The sequence below is a fragment of the Oreochromis niloticus genome, linkage group LG15, assembly GCF_001858045.2.
Source record: "Oreochromis niloticus isolate F11D_XX linkage group LG15, O_niloticus_UMD_NMBU, whole genome shotgun sequence".
Classification (NCBI taxonomy): Eukaryota; Metazoa; Chordata; class Actinopteri; order Cichliformes; family Cichlidae; genus Oreochromis; species Oreochromis niloticus.
Window position 1 is genome coordinate 35,187,724 of NC_031980.2, and position 22,189 is coordinate 35,209,912.

The 22,189-nt window shown below is 39.1% G+C and overlaps 2 protein-coding genes and 1 long non-coding RNA gene across 3 annotated transcripts; 2 read left to right on the forward strand and 1 right to left on the reverse strand.

The window, feature by feature from the left end:
* Positions 1–540: 540 nt before the first annotated feature.
* On the forward strand, positions 541–6,693 carry LOC102076962 (5-hydroxytryptamine receptor 3E-like). The gene is made up of 9 exons (XM_019346041.2): positions 541–604; positions 1,113–1,276; positions 1,594–1,638; positions 1,904–2,010; positions 3,894–4,063; positions 4,182–4,336; positions 4,584–4,794; positions 5,753–5,962; positions 6,055–6,693. Exons 2-9 carry the CDS (start codon positions 1,130–1,132, stop codon positions 6,327–6,329), a joined length of 1,320 nt encoding a protein of 439 aa, XP_019201586.1. The 5' UTR covers positions 541–604; positions 1,113–1,129; the 3' UTR covers positions 6,330–6,693.
* A 5,219-nt stretch (positions 6,694–11,912) lies between these two features.
* On the forward strand, positions 11,913–20,317 carry LOC100697798 (5-hydroxytryptamine receptor 3A). Its single transcript, XM_025898953.1, has 10 exons — positions 11,913–12,031; positions 12,796–12,920; positions 16,145–16,308; positions 16,471–16,515; positions 16,635–16,744; positions 17,656–17,825; positions 18,389–18,549; positions 19,143–19,353; positions 19,507–19,794; positions 20,036–20,317. Exons 2-10 carry the CDS (start codon positions 12,866–12,868, stop codon positions 20,251–20,253), a joined length of 1,422 nt encoding a protein of 473 aa, XP_025754738.1. The 5' UTR covers positions 11,913–12,031; positions 12,796–12,865; the 3' UTR covers positions 20,254–20,317.
* Positions 14,761–16,149, reverse strand: LOC102079933 (uncharacterized). The gene is made up of 3 exons (XR_001224754.3): positions 15,645–16,149; positions 15,379–15,442; positions 14,761–15,052 (listed from the first exon to the last, which is right to left on the reverse strand). It is a non-coding gene; the product is annotated as an uncharacterized LOC102079933 (long non-coding RNA).
* Positions 20,318–22,189: the final 1,872 nt, after the last annotated feature.

Here is a 22,189-nt window from a genome sequence, read left to right on the forward strand (position 1 = left end):
TAAAAGTAATCTCTGTGTCCCTTGTGCTCTCGCCCTCTCTCCTTTCTGTGTTCCCTGGGTTTCATCTATCTCTGTCTCTGTGTCTATGTTTCCCGTACTTCCTGTTTTACTAAGTTAGTCTCCTGTCCTGTGTACGTCATGTTCAGATTTGATTTTCCCTGTCTTGTTATTTAGATCACACTCAGCTGTGTTCCCTCCTGTGGTTTGTTTCCTCGTTTACCCATGCCCTGGTTCAATTCGAATGGTTTTTGAATTAACTGTGATGATTTTCTTAAAACAAAAAAGGCAGTGTTACATTAAAAGTGATAAACATTCTTTTCTGTTTTGTCTTAAATGAAAATATTTATTTCATATCTTGAAATATCTTTTTCTACTGTTGGGGATATGTATCAGGTTTTTGAAACAGAAGAAGAAAAAGAAGAGATATAATCATTAAAAAAAAACACTTAAAATGCCACTAAATATCTTTATAGGCAGTCCTCACCACTTGCACACCACTGAACCTGACAACCTTTTTTGATGCAATTTTAATGTTTTTAGTGCTGCCTGCTGAAAGAAAGCCCTTCTAAACTTCTATTCATCTTCATAACTCTGCTCGTGAATGGTAAGTACAGCTGCTACAATGTATAAAAAGAATTAAGTTGATTGGTCTTAAAAATGTAGACATATTTTATGTGATTAATTCCTTGAATTTCATTTTTAATTATTTTCTACGGATGGATTAAAAACAAAACATTCAAAATCTTCAAAATTTAAATACATTTAGCCTGCTCATGCCTCATTTGTATTTTTAAGCGTATGTTAATCAGTTAAATGTTTACTCTGTACTCTGTTTTCACCTAAATGTAGGGTTGAAAAAATTTTGAAGAAAAAAAATGAAAATTGCACAAAACATTACCAGTTGTAATTGTTCTTCCAAACCAAACCTATGTATACTTTGAGGTTCAGGGTTACGGTTCTTCATTTCACACGAATGTTTTATGTGGGTTTCTGATGCTTAGCTAGGGTCATTTATTCATTCGGGGCAAAAAATATATCTGCTCCTAGATAGTTAAGCAAATGTCAAGTCACCTATACAAATCACGAGGGCACATTTCTTCTATCCTTTGCAGCTCAGTACAGCTCCACCATGCTGCATTGCTCTAACCCCGATTCGCCTTCAATGCTGGAAGCCCTTAAGCCAATCTTCAACCTGAACACCATTCGACCTGTGGTGAACATAACAACCGTCACTAACGTTGGCATTTCTTTAACTGTGTTTGGGATATTGGGAGTGGTAAATAACACCTTTATTAACTTAAAACCAATTCAGTAATGGTGGCATGTGCTTTTCTGCATACTGTACAAGATAAAGAGCATAAAATGGTCAAAAGCAATTTTGCATGAGAGGCTTTTTTTTTTTTTTTTTACAAAAATGTTGTCTCCCTCTCATTCCACATATTTTTAATTTGAGTTTTAAATCAAAATGAATAAGTATAATACATCTGAACATCAATAATTAAAGACAAATGAATGATTCAGTTCAGCGTGTGTTATAGAGACATTAAGGTTCAGTAAAACTACCCAGTTATGGATAAAAATCTTCTTTTTCAGAATGAGAAAGCGCAACTCCTCAAAACATATCTCTGGCAAGATGTTGTAAGTAGTTTCTTCATAGTAAGTTTTCAAGCAATAGTGCTGATTTCTATCCATAAAACTGTTTTTAGAGATCACAGTGTGGAGCAGTGTAATAGCAGTCAAACCCAATAGTGACTTTCAGTTTAGTTCAGTTTTATTTATATACCCCCAAATCACAACAATAGTCGCCTCAAGTTTCTTTATATTGTAAAGACCATACAATAATACAGAGAGAAAGTTAAAAAGAAGAAGGACGGTTTCAGACTCTGGGGTTTCTTTGTTGCAGACATGGGAAAATGAATTTACCAAGTGGGACCCAGAAGAGTGTGGAACTAGTCGGATGTCTGTTCCAAGGACAAATCTCTGGGTACCAGATATTATAATCAATGAATTGTAAGTCCTAACTTCAAAAATTCACAGATTACGATCAGTTTCGTTTTTATGTATTTGTATCTTGAGAACTAGCCCTGAAGCATCATTAGCCAATAAAGAGCTAACTCTGCTAAGTAGGAAAGAAGAAATGGAGAAGGTGCATACAGGTGAAAGTACAAAGGTACAGATTATGTGTATTATGTTGTCAGAAAATTTTGGGGTTGTGACTCCAGTTGGTTTAAATGTAAAAAAATAAATAAATTATAATAGTATGCACATGATAATAGAGTGGCTTGGTAACACTGCTATCAACTATATGAAGGTGTAATCCTTTTCATCTGCCTCCTACACTATAAAAAGTAATTCAGAGGCTTAGTAAATATCACTATAAATATAAGTTAGATGAGCCTGATAAAATCTATGAATATCCTTTTAGTAATTATTTGAGTTTGATAAGTTGAAATAAATGTCTAAAATGTTAACATATGTGTTTGTGTTAAATTAAGGTATTTATTTACATTTATCTGAGACAAAAAATTCAGTATGTGGTTCACAGAATACCTTCTTTGCATGTACTTAATATTTTTGTTTAAAATTGAATCAAAATATTTGAGAAATAGGTATCTATACTCATCAGTATCTTGTTCTAAAATTATTAATTATTCAAATCAATATTATTTATTGTCAGCAACTACAACTGAAAAGTGTAAGTAAAACACGATAACGTAGAGTAATTGACTACCATGAGCCTTTTTCATTGTTTTGTTCATTTTGTTTAAATACTCTGAGCTTTTGTGTTTGCTCTCCTGGTTTGCCATTTATCCTTTAAGTATGTAAGGCTTTGAGCTAAAAGGGAAAAGGCTCTTGTCTTTTTAGTGCTTGTTTATTTCAAGTTATTGCCATGTTTATGAAAATTACATTTTCTTTTGGAAAAATGTTTAACATGTGGTCATTTTTCCTACATGTATTATGAAACACACAACTACATATTAGTTTGTTTGGTTTTTTTGACTTAGACTACCAGGGAAATACAATAACATTCATATTTGAATGTTAAGGGGCGATCGTGGCTCAAGAGTTAGCAGTTCGCCTTGTAATCAGAAGGTTGCCGGTTCAAGCCCCGGCACCAACAGTCTTGGTTGCCTACTGCCTACTGGTGGTGGTCAGAGGGCCCGGTGGCGCCAGTGTCTGGCAGCCTTGCCTCTGTCAGTGCACCCCAGCGCAGCTGTGGCTGTAATGTAGCATGCCATCACCAATGTGTGACTGAATGATTCACACACACTTTCAGGATCACTGCATGTAGTGTAAAGCGCTTTGAGGTTCATAGGGACTAAGTAAAGTGCTATACAAATACAGGCCATTTATCATATTTAATATTAAGTACAATTTTGATTGCGTTCAGTTTACAATATTCAGTAAATGGAACAAAATTTTGGATTAATCTATCTATATTTCAGTTACATTGACCAAGCATGTCAGTGTTATTTAGTCAATTTTTTCATGTTTGTGTAACAACTACAATTATTCATTTCAACTTAATATGTTTAAGCTTTAGTTATTCAATTGATCAAGTATATTGAACAGATTTGACTGGTTTCCAATCTACTCAATATTTTTAAGTGTAAAAGTGTTGCCTAAAAAATTTAAGTAAATGTCAGTTTTAGTTTTTAGAGTGTATAATATTTAGCAGACAGAAAGAAGCAGACAATTTAACAATAAGAAGTCAATTATTATTAGGCTGCACTTTAATTGTCTCAAATCTATGATCTACTATCATCTGCAGTTAACCTGGTTATCACTTCGGGTGAAAATCAATATAGGCTACAGTCGCTATTTCTCCATACATTTTCCATTTCTTCTATGTAGATATCTAACTTCAATTAATGTCTTTTATCTTCTTCCAGCATGGATGAAAACACAGCTCCAAAGGTGCAATATGCCTACCTGCTTTCTAATGGTACTGTGAGTGATTCGCAGCCTATCAAAGCTGTCACCTCCTGCAAGCTTGACATCTACTTGTTTCCATTTGACATTCAGAACTGTACTTTATCATTCAACTCATACACACTCAAGAGTAAGTGTGACCATGAGGATGTATCACAAGCACGGTGAATTGAGTGGTTTAGTTTTTAAAGCTGTTGTTTTATTTATATGTATATGGTTTTATCTGACTTTGACTGTTTTCCATGCAGGTAGTGCTGTGCAGCTTTACCTGACAGGGACTCCAGAGAAGATGTTTGAATACTCTAAATCAAAGATGGCAACTATGGGTGAATGGGAATTAATTGGAATTGCAGCAGAGAAATACACAACAGCATCTAGATCTTACGATGAAATTCGCTTCTATGTAAGAAACTGCATTGCACTTTAAAAATGTAAAGTTATTGTATGATTTAGTTATTCATACTATAAGAAAACATAAGACAAATTCTTATGTTTTCTCTTCATTACCATTTGACTCTATTGTTTCTATATTTGATAGGAAACTAGGATATATTGCTTCATGTATAGAAAGAATTTACTGTATCTACTGTACTGCATAATTAAAGCACAAAGAACTATGTGAGATTAGTTAAATTCTCTCTTTGCTGCAGATCTCGTTGCGGCGCCACGCCATGCTGTACGTAGCGAACCTCCTGCTCCCCAGCTGCTTCCTCATCACTGTGGACCTCTTCAGCTTCATCTTACCTCCCAATGATGCTGACCGGTCTTCATTCAAGATGACACTAATCCTGGGCTACACCGTCTTCCTGCTCCTAATGAATGACCTGCTGCCTGTCACTGGAAATGCCATACCTCTCATAAGTCAGTTTACATTGTCTTGGTTGGTATACATTTAATCAATGTTAGTCTTTGGCCCAAAATACAAAGGGTATACAAATACAAAGTGGATGGATGACTTGTTTGGAACATTTGTGAGGATAAAGTCTTTTCTCTCCAAACAATAAATCATCCAGCCATTTTCTTTAACTTATCTAAAGTCAGGTCAAATGGACAGCAGCCTAAGCAAGGAAACCCAAACCTCCCTCTCACCAGCTGCCTTCTGCTTATCCATGGAAAGATTTAGGTATTCCCAGGCCAGTCGCGAGATCTCTCCAATGTGTCCTGGGTATCCCGGGGGCCTTCTCCTGGTAGGAGATGCCCAGCTGGAAAAGTTTACCCAGGAGGCAACTGCCTCAATTATCGACCTTTCGATATGGAGGAGTAGCGGCTCTATTTTGAGTCCCTACCAATTGACTAAGGGGGAGCCCATCCACCCACTGAGAGCTAATTTCTGCCATTTGTATTGACAATTATTTGCTTTTAAAAGATTTCACAATAATAGTGGTAACAAAAAGATCAGGCCTAGATTAACAACCTTGTTGACTTTTCTCAACAACAATGCTCCATCTGGTGGCACGTGGTTGCATAACATTTTGGACACAACAATTTACCGACATTAGGCATCAATTAAAATGTTAATAATGAGATTAAACAGCTAGTACATCTGGTATCAATTAGTGACAATACTGAAAATGAATTGTCTAATCAAATAGTTGCACAAATCCCTATAATCAAACATTGGTCGTCAGAGCTTGACAAACAAATTATTAGTTATGCAACACTCTTTACAGTAAACTGAAGGAATGTATCTCTCTCTGTCTCCCTCCATCTCCATGTCCTTTTTTAGTTTTAAATGTTTTTGTCTGGACTTAACTTGTATTTGTCTGTAAAATATTGACATTAATTATTTCTCTACTATTATTATTATTATTGTTATTAGATGTTTTCCTGTCTATGTGCCTGGCTATGATGGTGGCTAGTCTACTGGAAACTATCGTCATTACAAACTTCCTCTGTGGTTCCTCTCACTATTCTCGAGCTCCTCGCTGGATCAGAGTGCTTGTTCTTAAAATCCTGGGTCGACTAGTATGCCTTCCTCCAAAGCCCAGAGATCGAAACGACACAGTGATCCAAAATCCGGTCACAACAGGTAGGAAAGAAGGTCGGGATGAGCAAGTTCTTAAAAAATGCCAAAGCTGACATAATCTTCTCTGTTGTTTTCTCTGAACTACAAAATGCCAGCGTCCTCTCCAGTGACAGAGGAATCCAAGACTCTGGAGCAGAAGGGGCCACTGAGTGAGGACAAAACCCTGCAAGAGCTGAGGAGCCTGGGCAGAGTCCTCCAGGCCATCCGCCTTCAGGTGGAGCAGCATCTGAGCAAAAGCCTGAGCACAGAGGAATGGATCCAGATAGGTTTAATCATAGACCGCCTGCTGTTCATCCTTTACATCATCTTCATAACAGTCAGCTTCATTACCATCATCATTATCTGGGTGGTTTCATACAATGCAGCCTAATTTAACTTTTTAGCTTGTCTGTTCTTTAAACTTTTTGCATTAACTCTTAGTTTTCAAATAATATTTAACATCACACCCACAATGAGACAGTGAAAGCAAAACTGAACATAACACACATGGGATAAGAGACTTTCAAAATAAATTAGAAAGTAACAAACAATGAGACCAGGACTAAGACAAATGAACTTGACAGAACTAAATGGAGACTTGGGAGGCAGAAAGGTAGACAAACATGGAATCAAAACTGACTTTCAAAAGAAACGCTGAGGACGAGACACAGACAAGACTGGGAGGAGAACTAACATAATTTCACAAAGAACTAATTATTGGAAGCACATGAAATAACACCAGAAACAAAACACCATAAAATAACGCCATCTCTCAAAATCAAAAGTAACAGGTCCAAAATGAAAAGCTGAAAATACTGGGTTAAAGATCCAGGTCCATGACATATTTCAGTTACAAAGGGTAGAAAGATCGAAGTTGGCATAAATTAAGCTGCTAATATATTTGGGGTGACTTACAAACAGCTAAATATCGTTTGACAAAAATTTATATTTTATGTGTTAAGTATCAATTACTTGTTGCCTTTACCTTTAAAAGCTATTAAGAATTTCTGATCTTGTGTAAGTAGTATGATCTTTTGTTTTGTATCTGTATGAAAATATTAAAGGTTTTCCTCACATTTTCTTTGTCGTTTGTTATTTTGTGTTTAATTCAAAAGTTAGTGGTAAATGGCTGTCTTACTTGTTTAATCTTAGAATTAAAAAGACCTTGACTTTAAAAGTATAGCATTACTAGCATGTCATTATATTATTAGAATCAGAATCAGAATCAGAAAGGGTTTTATTGCCAAATGTTGAGCAGGTTTACAACATTAGGAAATTGCTGCGGTACTTAGTGCGAACATACTGTCATATAATGCTTAAATAGACATAAAAATAAGAATTAAAAGTGCTAAGTAGTTAGATATATACATGAGTGCAGGTGGTGATCAGGTCCAAACATGGAATGATGCAGTGAACACAGTGTAGGGTCACGTGTTAGTGGTGGGAACAGTCATGTGGTTATTGTTCATGAGTCCAACAGCAGAGGGGAAGAAACTGTTCTTATGGCGAGAGGTTCTGGTGCGAATGGACCGGAGCCTCCTGCCTGAGGGGAGCAGGTCAAACAGACTGTGTCCAGGGTGAGAAGGGTCAGCTGTGATCCGAGCTGCACGCCCCAGTGTCCTGGAGGTGTACAGGTCCTGCAGAGATGGGAGTCTGCAGCCAATCACCTTCTCAGCAGAGCGCACAACACGCTGTAGTCTCTGTTTGTCCCTGATAGTGGCTCCAGCGTACCACACGGTGATGGAGGAGGTGAGGATGGACTCGATGATTGCGGTGTAGAATTGCATCATCGTCCGTGTTGGCAGGTTGAATTTCTTCAGCTGCCTCAGGAAGTACATCCTCTGCTGGGCTTTCTTTATGATGGAGGTGATGGTGGGCTCCCACTTCAGGTCCTGGGTGATGGTGGTACCCAGGAAGCGGAATGAGTCCACAGAGGTGATGGGGGTGTCAGTCAGGATGATGGGGGGGAGTGGGGCTGTGTGCTTCCTGAAGTCCACAATAATCTCCACTGTCTTCTGGGCGTTCAGCGCCAGGTTGTTGTGGCTGCACCAGGACACCAGATGTTCAACCTCCCTCCTGTAGGCAGACTCATCCCCGTCGGAAATGAGTCCAATAACGGTGATGTCATCTGCAAACTTGATTAGCTTGACAGACTGGTGGGTGGAGGTGCAGCAGTTGGTGTACAGGGAGAAGAGCAGAGGAGAAAGAACACAGCCCTGAGGGGAGCCGGTGCTGATGGTCCGGGAGTCCGAGACATTCTTTCCCAGCCTCACATGCTGCTTCCTGTCCGTCAGGAAGTCAGTGATCCACCGGCAGATGGGATCAGGCACATTCATCTGGGAAAGCTTGCCTTGGAGATGGTCTGGAAGGATGGTGTTGAAGGCAGAGCTGAAGTCCACAAACAGGATCCTGGCGTAGGTTCCTGGGGAGTCCAGATGCTGCAGGATAAAGTGTAGAGCCATGTTGATCGCGTCGTCTACAGACCTGTTGGCTCTGTATGCAAACTGCAGGGGGTCCAGGAGGGGGGCCGTGAGGGTCTTGAGGTAGGAGAGAACCAGGCGCTCAAATGACTTCATGACCACAGATGTCAGAGCCACAGGTCTGTAGTCATTTAGTCCAGTGATCCTAGGTTTCTTGGGGACAGGGATTATGGTGGAGGACTTGAAGCAGGCAGGCACATGACATGTCTGCAGTGAGGAGTTGAAAATGCCAGAAAACACTGGGGCCAGCTCGTTTGCACAGTGTCTGAGAGTGGCAGGAGACACACCGTCTGGGCCAGGAGCTTTTCGAGCATTCAGGCTCTTAAACTGCTTCCTCACATCTGCTTCATGAATATGAAGAGTTGTGGTGGGAGGGGGTGGTGTGAAATCCTCCTTGGTGTGGGGTGTGGAGGGGGGAGTTGTAACATAATAATAAATGACATAATGACAATAATAATAAAAAAGCTGTCAGTCTTGGTCAGTTAGTTGTAAGTTTTGCAGTTTACAATTCATTTTAACAAGCAACTGAGATGGAAAAGTGCAATACTTGCTCAGATTGTTGGTGTTTTCTTTTGTTTGGTTGAGTTATGGAAGTGTATGGAACCCTGTCTTCTCATTTCTGTTTAAAATACATGAATGGATGGTGTAATTGATTAAACAGCATTTAAAATTTCCCTACTGGTGTCCCACTGATTAATATCCTTTGGAATTACAAAGAAATTCAATTTAAATACAAAAAGTAAAAATACAATGCCATTTGGAAAAGTTAACTGCAGTTCACTCAGTACATTATGCTTAGCAACATGAAGACAGACAGCTTCTCATTAACAGATCTGCAGAGTATATGTGCATCTAGAGAAACCCTCACACCTGTTGAAGGAATCGGGTTGGTCGTTGATCATCTACTGTTTGCCATGAATCTTGTCTTCTCTCTGCTTTATAACTACTGTGTCTGGCTTCAGATGAAATCACCAGATCAGTAGAACTGACTGATTGGTGGGCAATCAGTCAGTTCTACTGATCATCTACAGAGTTCATCTGGTTTAAAAAAAGGATTATAATATGCTGAATTTATTGATTTAGCAAGTGTTTACAATATTCAAAATGTTACTTTTCTGTGTTTCATTTCACACTTGCCTGACTAATAGCCCCAAGGTTAATATATAATTTCATTATGAACCTGATTATCGGGGTAATTTGAGCCTTCCAAGAGTTTTACATCATACATCTTTAATAGGGGTGGGTTTTTATAATCGATTTATCAATTAAAATCGATTCTGGCTTGGATAACGTAAAATCGATTCATTAAAATCCTGGATCGATTTTTTAATATAAATTTATTTTGCCCGAAATGCCAGAATCTCTGGTGAAATCTCACAAAATTTCAACAACCACCAAACAGTTAAGACAGTAAATGAGAGCAGGTACACGGATTCTGCACCAAGACGTAAACACACAGCCCGGACCCGCGGATCAGAATCAGTGAGATGTCGCCTTTCTCACCTGACGGCACGGACACGGTCGGGTCCGCGCTTTTGTTCACGCCCTTTTTGCGCTGATTCTAAAGCTGTTAGTTTTATCTCTCTCCAAACAATATTGGCCGAACCAGCAGCAAAACAAGATCCAAACTACGCTTCACATAAACATCGTCATGAATTCCCTCTGACTTTTACTGTTTTGCTTCCACCACGATGCACATCTCCCCCCCCCTCTCTCGCTCTCTCTCTCTCTCTCAGTTTCCCGTCTAAAAATCTGTTTTCTGCAATATTCGCTTGCTATACGCACAAGTCTACCGTTGTTTACAGCGCTGTCGACCGCTGTTTTTTTTCCATTTACATTCTTCCGAAAAGAAAACCGAATTTCTGCTGTTCAATACTGAACCAAATTAAACTTTTTAAAATTATGCAAAATGCAAAACGCTCAGCCGTGTCTCTAATAAAAACCGCTGTAATGTCAGAGGTAACGTTCATATGTTGATTAATGGTTTTCTTTCGTTTTTTTTTGTTTTTGTTTTTTTTTTAAACCTGTCCCGTTTGGTTCTTTTGCCATCAGAATTATTGTCTAAAGGCGAAGAAAGATGCCCAACGGATTTACTTTACCAAATGGACCATCCCAGCCTTGCCGTAATGGTCCATTTGATTCATCTTTTATTGTTTATTTTATTTTCACTTGCTGAATACGGGACAGACTTGACTGGGGGAAGGAAAGGGGAGAAAGAAAGAGGGAAAGAAAAACAGCGGGGAAGAGGGATGGGGAAAAAGGGCAAAAAACCAAAAACCAACAGAATAAGCAGACAAAAAATACATATATCGATCATCTGGATCACCTGTTGAGAAAGAAAGAAGAAAGCAAGCAGAAGAAAACGAGAGTAATAAACATCACAATGATCTATGGGAATATGACAGTAAATACTAAATATTAAACATTATTGTGCAGCATGTAAGATCGACAGCGCACAGTGTGCTTTGAGGTAAGAGCCAAAAAGGGTGTAGTTTGTGTGTGATCACCTGTGTGTACACCTGTGAGCATGGACGCGCTTGGGTTTTTTTTTTTTAAAGGTTCCTTCATGTAATGATCTGCTAGAGGGTGTGGGGGGCCACTGCCCCGTCCTCCAGGGCATGACGCAGGTATGGAGGAGATCAAAACTCCAGACATCCAGAGGCCCCCAGAACACTAGAGACCAAGGAAGACCAACAGAGGGGCAGCCGCGTCACTATCCCAGAAAGAGCTGAGGAGAGTCCCAGATGAGGGGTCACTCAGCAGCCGCGGAGCAGAAGCCAGGGGGGGTTGCAGTGACGTGCCCGTGAGCTCCGCCGGCAGCCAGCTGTGCCTGAGTGACCGAGCTCCGGGCCGAGAGGCCGAGGGCACCCCGCCTCTGAAGTGGCCCGAGCGAGCCCCAGGCTCCAGGCCCCGATAAGCAGCCGCCAAGGAGTGAGCCAGTGTGTACCTGGGCGCCCACCCCCGGACACACAGAACCACCAACGCACCGATGTCTGAGGGCGTCCGCCACCGGCATGGGAAGTGGTGGTGAAATAATACTTCCTTCCTTACAACACACACAGTCAAATATAAATAGCCATCCCCAATAATTTTTGGTTATATATCTTTTTGTGTGGTTTTGTGCAGCCACCAACAAGCCTTGGGCATAATTCAAAATAACTGATTATTCTTTTTGGCAGATTTGATAGTGGTTAGTTTCCTGACTTGGATGCTGAAGCTTAATGTTAGCCTGCTTTATGCATTCCAAAACCAGTGTTGATGTGTGTTTGCTTTCATTATCCTTTGGGAACATTGAAATGTGTTGCAAACATTTGCTGTTGATTTGTAGTAAAGTTAAATAATTTGAAGGTAGTCTTCCGTTTTTAATATTCCGTCCATTTGTGCTATCTACAAGTACTACTGGTAGCATAACAGCACCAGAGCATGTCGCTACCACTATCGTGGTTGACGGTTTAGTGTTCTTAGGTTTCAAAGTCTCACCTTTACTCCAAACACACCTCTTGTTATTGAGGCCAAATAGTTCAATCTTTGTCTTGTCTGACCATAAAAACTTTATCTAGAAAGCGTTTGGTTTGTCCACGTGGGCAGATGCAAACTTAATTCAAGCTTGAAGGTGTGAGTTTTGAAGCAGGGGTGTCTTTCTTGATTGGCACCTTGGGTCCTTGTTCTTGTCTTTGCTTATGACAAAATGTACAATTTAAGAATCACACATTTTAAGCTATGTATCAGGGTCAGAGCCTGTCATAGGTTTTCAAAACAGCATAAATCCAAAAATAATTGTGTGGCTCATTAGCAGGGTACACACCGAAGGGTATCGGAAAAGACTGCTACTCCCACAGGTGGAAGTGCTGAAAAATAAAATGGGTGAACGGTTACTGTAGGTGTGAAAAACAAGTTATGTGCTACCCTGTATGTGTTTGTGACACATTGCATAGACCATAGTTTTCTATTTTTTGCTATTTTTCTTGGTGATTTTTGGTTCGTGTGTTTGCTTTTTAATCTATTCAAGAGGCCTCAGTGACCTCAAACAGACTGAAATAATCTGCCATTGTGACTGTTTGCATAATAAAACGTATTAAAGGGTCCTGAAAGTTTAACAGCTATGCACTACAGAGTTCTAGCACATATACTGGTTTGATTGTTATTTTTGTTGTTCTTTTTTAGTGAAATCTGTTATTTGTGAGACTCTATTTATAAAATGTGTATAAAATATTGATGATTTAAACAATAGGGTCTTTATTAGTCTTAAGATTGCTGTTTTATTTGGGGTAAGGCAGGTAGTGGCTGTGGTTAAGGAGGCGCTAATTCTCCAGAGGTTCATAATTACAATATTTCTTTAAGAGACAAAAACAAGTATGTGTGTGTGTGTATTACCAGGAGGAGCTTTTCACTGCACATTATTAAAAGGTGGTGGTGGAGAAAGTTTAGTCTATCAAAAGCTTTCAGCATGATCCTGTCTCAGCAGAGAATCAACTTCATCACAGGATTACTCTTAATGTCAGGTAATGATAACACCTCTATTTCCTACTTAAGTGTTCATACTTTATTTTCTAAACCAAAGCAGGTTTTCATCTACAACAAATGTTTTTAATAATAATGATAAGCATGACTGTTATTATTTTAAATATTACTAATGTAAAGGTTTTATCTGTCAGGTTCAGGTTAAAATCAGTCTTACTGTGCAAATATATTTGTCTCTTTTCCCTTTTGTACATTTAGTTTATGTCACTGTGGTATACTAGATTCTTTCAGCTGAATCAAGTAGTAGATGACATCTTCTAAGTACTGCAAGGATGTTTGTTTTTTTACTGCTGTAAATGTTTTTTGTTATTTCATCTTCTAGTTGGCAGCTGTTGTTATTGTGTGATGGCTTTTAATGAATAACATTTGATTACAGCAGATCTCTTTCTGAAAGTGCTGTAAGTTCAATAATCCGTCCCCCTTATCTTATGTGCAATACCACTGATTTCCATTCTAATCCGATAATACAGTAAAATTCAGGCAGCAAAACTGATCCAATGCCGATACTTTGAACAAAAACTTAATGTGTTTGGATTAAAAATGAGAGTATTTCAAACTATACCTTTATAATGAATACAGGACATTAGACTTTTGTTCTTATTGTTTAATTGTGGAGAATTATCATACAGGAAATTAAAAACCTAAAGTGTAAGTACATACATTTTAAAATATTCAGTTAAGAATCAAAACAAATGTGGCTGATTGAAAATGATAGAACTAAGTAACATTTTGTACATACATATTATTATCAAAATCCATCATAAAGTCTACAATCAGAAGTGCTTAGTGTAACTAATAAACACACACCTGAAAGCAGATGAGCTGTAAACTGGACAGCAAAAGTAATTTCACTAATTTAGAAGACGCTTATTTACTTTGAGGAAAAAAAAGTTTGTTGAGCTTTAAAAAAAAATTTAAAACTCCTCGGTGAAGCTAGGGCACTTATTATTCATCACTGAAAAAAGAGAATAGAACCATAGGGTTTCTTTTCAACACTGTAGCCAAGCTGACAAACAGTCAGAGCACTGCTGAATCAAGTTTTTCTTTAATCGAAACCACTAATGACTTAATGAATATTTTCACAAAATACATTTAAACCATCAGAGAAAAAATTAGTCATCACCATGTACAGCTACTTGCACTACTACTGACATTTGTTTAGTCCAATTCTTGATGACCTTTCTGAATCATATCTACTGTTTTTCACACTATAAGGCGCACTTAAAATCCTTTAATTTTCTCAAAAATCGAGAGTGCGCCTTATAATCGGGCGCGCTTTATGTATGAATTCTGGTTGTGCCTACTGACCTCGAACCGATTTTATGCGCTCAAAAAACTGTCAAAAATGTTTTAGTACGACTTTAGTAAGCTACGAAGCCGCACCACGTGATGGATTGTTGGACCATTATGGCTACCGTAGTCAGGAGCCTCGCAGAGTAATCTGGGTCCAAAAATCCGTCCACTTTAGGTCCCAAAGTCAAATCAACACTGTGGCATCAATGAGAGGTAAAAACTGTCTAAATTCTTTCATCTTTAATAAAATGATCAGCGTTGCTGCTTTACCAGATGTAACAACTAAGTTTAACATCCAGGCATCCATGAAAACAGGATTTATTAAATTTAACAGAGTTAGAAGTTAGCAGGAAGTTAGCTCGCTAGTTTCCACTTAAACATGATATAGCATGTTCTCACTGAGAGATTTCTGAAACAATTCAAACGTACAGCACTATCACTATCACTGCTATCACTTCCAACATAAATGAAGACAGAAAACTAAACAGCAGTGATGTTTGTAGGGTTACTGAAGTTGGGCTTGCTGGTATATAATGATTTGCTCCGTGATCGCTAGCAACACAGCTATATTAGCATAGCATAAACAGTGAAGCTGGAGGATGAATGCTAATGCTTGTTTTGCTTAATGCGCCTTATAATTCGGTGTGTAGCAGATTTCAAACAGTTGACTGCGTTGTGACGACAGACACAGACTGGCTGGAAACTGGATTTATTTCAGTGTGGAGTCCATGCAGCTCTAAAAGACAAAGTGCAGCAGCAAAATCAGTGTCACACAGCAACAGCAGGCCTCTGCTCATCCCAGTGTGGAGTCCATGCAGCTCTGCTCACAATATATAAAAGAAGATACAATATATAAAAGAAAATACAACCTATCAAAACAATGGTGTGGTTTCTCTCAACAGCCACTTTAAAATCAAATGTAATAGTGGGGTAAAACAGAGACAAATATGAAGCAAGGTGTAGTCAAAAATAAGCCACTAATAATAACTTGTAATATTTAAATCCCCACTAAGATGGATCAATTACACAACACATATTCAAACAACTGTAACTTTTCCCAACATGGTTGAAAATACTATTCAGTGTGCAGCCTCAGATCATGAACTCATTATACATATAAAACAAGACCTATACATTTACACATACCTAAAAGACAAAGTGCCACACACAAAATCAGTGTCACACAGGAACAGCAGGCCTCTGCTCATCCCTGTTTAGCACAAGTAAGGAACACATAAACGGATGGTGTAACAGATAAAAGGCAGTTCCAATTACTATTTTCCTTGTTCAAAGTAATCAAAAACACTTTGGGAGCTTTTAGCCAAAAGAACTAATACTTATTAAAGAAAAATACACCAAATTTAAGCGTATAATTTAATACAGGGAGAGGAGCTACAGAAAGTGTGCCTCACCAGTGTGGAGTCCATGCAGCTCTGGCTGGGAACCCCCACACATGCAGCATGTTTACAAGTGGAGTCACACTGATTAATGCCCCACTTCAACAGTGACATGTGGAACCTTAGTTTTACAAAAATTAAATTTACACAATAAAAAAAACTATATACAATACAGTTTTGAGAATGTTCACACTCAGTATATCTCAGCTACAGGTGCGCCTTTTCTATGAAAACAGACCCGTTCATCGACAGTGCACCTTATAATCCGTGTGCCTTATGGTCAGAAAAATACGGTAATTAATAGATTTCAATTTCTTGTGCTTGGTCCAATGGGGTCATTATTTTAGGGGTTTTATCTTACAATATAAAGTGCCTTGAGGTGACCCTCTTGGTCACCCCATCTAAACTGACACCATAGGTAAAAATCCATAAAGGCAAAAACTCAAAAGCAAAGTTTCTTTTTTGTTCTTTTTGTGTTTTGTTGTTTTTATGAAATACATTTTCTCTGTGGTCAGTGTCTGTATGTTACAGTATACTGTCTTGTAAAAATGGCCACAGTGGCCCAACACACGAGTCCTTGCAGGCTGTCTTTGACCTCCAAGCCTTTAGGCCAGCCGTGAACCTCAGCAATCCCACCATAACCAACATCTCCTTCACCTTGTATGCTGTCCTCGGTGTGGTGAGTTTCCTTATTACTACTTTAAGAAATGCATCAAGACTTCTTAAGGAATTTCTCTAAAACCACATATTATTATCATACCTGTTCTTATTTAATGCTGATTTAACTCTAATTGATTGGTACCAGTCAACAACAGGTTTACTCATATTAACTGTATTTCAGAATGAGAAAACTCAGATACTCACTACTTTCTTGTGGCTCAGACTGGTAAGTACTCAATAAATGTCAAACTTATAGTAAGAATAACCATGGACACTGTAAAAAGCTGCTCACATATTTAAATGTTACACTGGAGGTTTAAAATCAATGCATTACTTCTGTGGCAGTACTGGCACAATGAGTTTCTGGTCTGGGACCCCAAGGAGTGTGATGGTGTCACGAAGATTTCTCTACCTGTAAAGGAGCTCTGGTCTCCGGACATCATTGTTTATGAGTTGTAAGCACTTCAAATAAAACATGTTTTAAAATAATAACATTTATGCATTTAATCAGTTCAGCAAAATGAACCTGTAAGCACGAAACCACACATGCATAGTTGCCATAAGTCAGCGGTCCCCAACCCCCGGGCCTCGGACCGGTACCGGTCCGTGAGTCGTTTGGTACCGGGCCGCGAGAGTTGAGGCTCAGGTGTGAAGTGTATGGTTTTCAGGGTTTTTATCGGTTTTCAGCGTTATTTTGTTATCGTTTTTATCGTTAACTTGGTTTTCCTGGGTCTTTTCACATGTGTTATGAATAAATCTTCTTTTTTTCGGTACCGGTACTAGTATTATTTTGTTGTATTTATCCGCGACACCTTAAAGGCCGGTCCGTGAAAATATTGTCGGGCATGAACCGGTCCGTGGTGCAAAAAAGGTTGGGGACCACTGCCATAAGTACAGAGTGATAAGCACGAGATGCTGATACAGATCTGAAAACTATATTTTTGTGAACAGGCTTGGAATCAGCCAAAGATCCTGAAGTCCAGTTACAAAATACAAACTGTGTCGATATGCTAAGATGTCATCTGCAGCTACATTATCGACCTTTTCATGCAGACATTTTAGCTTGTCACAGTGGAGAAACCACAGGTGTAATAAGGATGGATACAGACCTCTTATGGTCCTAGTATTTTGTGTACTTGATTACTGTAATTACTTACAGAGGCACTTATAAAATTATGAAGTTATAAAAAATGCCTGTACTTGTATTTATTTCTATTTTTACTTTACACTGCCTCAAAAACTATGTCTATTGTGTCTCATACATATGTATCCACAGTGGGACTAATACAAATACGATCTCTCTTTTCTGTCATTGTTTTTGTTCAATATTATACTATTTCCTAATTTCCCCACCTCCCCCTGCCAGTGTGGATGACGACGTCTCCCAGGCATGTCCTTACGTCTACGTTAACCACACGGGTCACATCCGCTGGGACAGGATGCTGCGGCTCGTCTCATCCTGCAATCTGGAGATCTTCAGTTTTCCTTTTGATGTGCAGAACTGCACATTTACATTTGGCTCTTACATGCACACCAGTAAGAATGGGCTGCTTTCAGCTTTAATTCAGAGGGTTTAACAAAACAATTGCATCAGCCGTTTTAGGAATTACAGCCAATTTTACACATAGTTCACATCTTCAGTGGCTAAATAATAATAATGGAACAAAGTAACATAATTTTAAATATAATAATTGTTTTTAATACTGGGATACAAATTCTCTGACTGCCTGAAGTGCAGAAGCCATCTAACCAAATACTGTTTCTTCCCTTTCCTCCCTGCTAGGGTTTTACTGAAGCGACCTTCAGTTGCTGTTTGTTTGTGGGTCTTTTTGGGTTGTAATAAATAAATAAAAAACATGTTTGTTTGGGTTGAGATTAGGTGACTGCTATGAGATTGACTCCAATTAATTTGAAGGACTATGTTTGAAAATGTCTGTATTTCCTAAAGGGTTAATTGAATACCTTAATTAAACCGCTTAAATGAAAGCCAAATATCTTCATTTCAATCACACAACTATCATACATTGTGTGCAAATTACAAAATTACTTTTGTATGTATACCTAACAGTGTATTGTGTTGCTGTGGTTGTCTTACATAGTACGGGATGTGAGGGTCAGTCCAGCTCTGCCTTTTAAGGAGATGTCTCTAAACTCAAAACGATACCTGGAAGCCAGTGGAGAGTGGGAGCTGGTGGACATACTAGGAGAGACCTCCATACTTAAATTTGGAATCGACGAATGGGACATCATCACCTTCTGGGTCAGAGAACCACACTTTCACTGAATTTCCTACTTTTAAATAAAACAAATATAACAGACTGAAACTAATTTGGGCATCAGAGACTCCACAGCACAGCAACAATGGGACTGATGCTTACTTATTAATGCTATTTACCACTAGCGTCTATATGGCAAATATACAATGTAAGCCAGCAGGTATAGTTTAGCTCAACACAGAGTGTGACATGTAGCTGAGTCTCTTATTATTAAGGTCAGAAGTTGTTTTTAAAATCATCCAAAAAGCTTTACTCCTTGACCACAGATTATCTGCAAGCCACTGCATCACTGTAGACCTTTAAAGTGATTTTTAGCTAACTCTTTCCTTTCTTACTTCTCCTTTACAAACTTTTTGAACTGCAACAGGCAGATGGTTTTGTACATTCTCATCCCCAAACAGGAGTCGGTGAACGGTATTTTAGAATTTAGCATTTACCAATTCAGTATCTATCAGTTTATAGAAACCAAAAAAGAACCAACAGACAGTGAATGCAAAATTAAAAACTCACTTTTCTGAATACAGAAGTCACACCTGTGAAGATGCATCTAAACTGCATGTGCTTTCTTGTTCACTAGGTGGTCGTTAAGCGGCGCCCAGTCCTCTACGTGGTCAACCTTCTGATCCCAAGCTCTTTCCTCATGCTCATTGACATCCTGTCCTTCTACCTGCCTCCCCATAGCGTCGACCGTGCCTCCTTCAAAATGACCCTAATCCTGGGCTACACAGTCTTCCTGCTCATCATGAACGACCTGCTGCCAAGTACAGCAAATGGCACTCCCATCATAGGTACATACTGTTATAAACCACCTTATAGATAAGTAGAAGAAAATGGTTGGAAGGCTTATAGGTCCCAAATTTAGCTGCCTGTTAAAAGTGCTGATAAACAACTCAGCCAACATCTTAAAAGTTTAATGTGTGTCCTTTGATTTTTCAATCTAGGTATCTATTTCTCAGTGTGTCTTGCCCTCATGGTTATCAGTCTACTGGAAACAGTCATCATTACCAACGTCCTCCACCATAACTCCTTAAAATATCGGGAGGTTCCAAAGTGGGTTAGGATTGTTGTGCTCAAACATATAGCAAACCTCATCTGCTACCGCTGGCCAGAAGATATCCAGCTGCCTTCTACACCACAGAAGGATAAACCTGGAAATGCCAATGGCAGTTCTGGTCCTTGGATCATTCAACCAGCCAGCCGGGCACCTGACCAGCACCCAGTTAGTAACGGTAGCCAAACCTACATAATGCTCTGTCATTACTGCCATTGGCCAATTGGTGCTGAAAAATCTTGTGACCTTAAAAGTATTTGAGAAAACATACTGGCAGGCATCATTTGGTTCACTCAGATACAAAAAGGTTACATGGGCAAATGTTCTATTCTGTATTAAATTAAAAGATGATATCTGTGTTGTTAAATATATTATGGAGTGCTCCTTATTTGACTTTGTAATCTCCACTTTTCTGTCAGGTACATCTGCTCTGCCTGAACTGCAACAGATCTGTCAGTACCTTGCTGAACTTCGTGCCCACCTCGTCTCTCTGCAGAAGGAAAGCCAGTTGTTGGACCAGTGGTGCCATGTAGGATATGTCCTTGACTTCCTGCTCTTTCGTATCTATCTACTGATCATCAGCTGCTATGCTATGGTTATTGTCACAATGTGGTGCATTTGGATCACTCAAACCTAAATGAATATTGTAGTGATGGATCGGTCGCGAACGAAATGGCTCTTAGAGCCGGATCTTTGATGTGAACGACGCGAGCCGGCTCCTTATCGCGAGCTGTGGGGTTTTTTTTCTCTCACCCTCTCTCTCTCTCTCTCACACTTTTTTTTCCGTTTCACTCCGCACGCGAGTCTTGTGCTTTGCGCTGGGCAGAGGGGGGAGGGTCAGTAGCAGTGTTGCCAACTTAGCGGCTTTGTCGCTATATTTAGCGAGTTTTCAGACCCCCTGAGTGACTTTTTTTCCAAAAAGCGACTAGCGACTTCTTCTGGTGTTATTGGAGCCTTATTTATGATGACTTTTTGACGTGAAAACGCGTATCGCTCTTACTCTCAACAAGCAGCGGTGCTGCCGCGGGCACCTCGCCCGTTCCAAAGCGCTCACGGGCAGAGGATAGTCCTCTCCCAGCTGCTATCAGGGCAGGAGATGTTCACACCTATGCGTCCAAACTGCAAATGAATTGGGCATGAGCGAAGCTGCTGCTCCCTCACTGACTGTAACGCAGTCAGTTTTTCTTTTACTCTTATGCTGTTTTGTGGATCACAAGGTTTAAAACTACTTATAAACACACACACACACAAAGTAACTCCACCAGAGTGCCTATTTCGGGTTACTTTTGCCGGTCCAAGCCCTGGTGAAGGAGCAGGGTTGGAATTGTGACATTACAAGAAACAACAGTTGCTAAAAGAAATTTAATTTGTAGTTCTAAACAAACTCTAAATGCATTTAGGACGTTTTTTCCTCACTTTATGTCTCTTTCATGATGTTATTTCTCTCTCCAACGACGTAGGTTACAATTACATTAGCATGACCAATTATGCAAATTAGGCGATGACGTCATTTAGCGACTTTTAGGACAGCCATTGGCGATTTTCCTTACTGAGGAGTTGGCAACACTGGTCGGTAGTTACAGTAGTCGCAGTAGCACAGGAACAGAGTGGGAGGGAGAGACAGAGAAAGAGAGCCAGGGACAACGACGTCACATTAGAAAGGTATAGTAATCATCCACAACTATTTTCAGTTGCGGATGATAAAGGATTCAGAAAGTTTATTCATGCAGGCCCATATGACAGAGAATGTGCATCTTCTTTTTGTTTTCATATTTTAATTTATATTTAATTGTGTTGTGGTTTGCAGTGTTTTGTGTTGTTTCACTTTAAATTTGTTTAAAAGGAAAATCCTGAAAATTTAAATAGTTAAAAGTTGAAATGTGAATAGTTGGTTTTTGTATTATATGATTTATTTATTACATTTTATGTGGCGTGAATAAATAAAAGTATATTTACGGTGGCCCCTAGAGACAAAGCACGTGCAAACTTTAAAACACGTACGAACTCTGAATCACGTACAAACCCTGAAGCACGTACAAACTCCAAAACACGTAAAAACTCCATAGCACGTACAAACCCCGAAGCACATACAAACTCAGAAGCACGTACAAAACTCCAAAACACATACAAAACACGACAGATGTGCTCCAGGATGCTAGGCGCAGTGTTGAGCTTTTGTTACCTAGTGGCTACACAAGCCAGCAAGTACCAACGACCGGATTTGGTGTGTAGTAGTAACAGGTAAATGAACTTTTTTTTTAAATTATTTGAATATATATGAGTGCTTGTGTATAAATACACAAACCATACACATATTGCTTTCAATTGTGTAATTTAAGTGATCGAGGTAGCTCTGTTTTGGAAGTTCAGTTAACGCTAGAAATGTGTTTTGGAGTTTGTACGTGCTTTGTCTCTAGGGGCAACCGTATATATTTATATATAAACATATATAAATAAAACCACTTTTTTTTTACATTAGTAATTCCTTTTGTGCATAATTTTATATTATTGTTAATAATTAATTAATTAAAGCAACAAAACAACCTGAAGAGCCGGTTCGGAGCCGAAAGAGC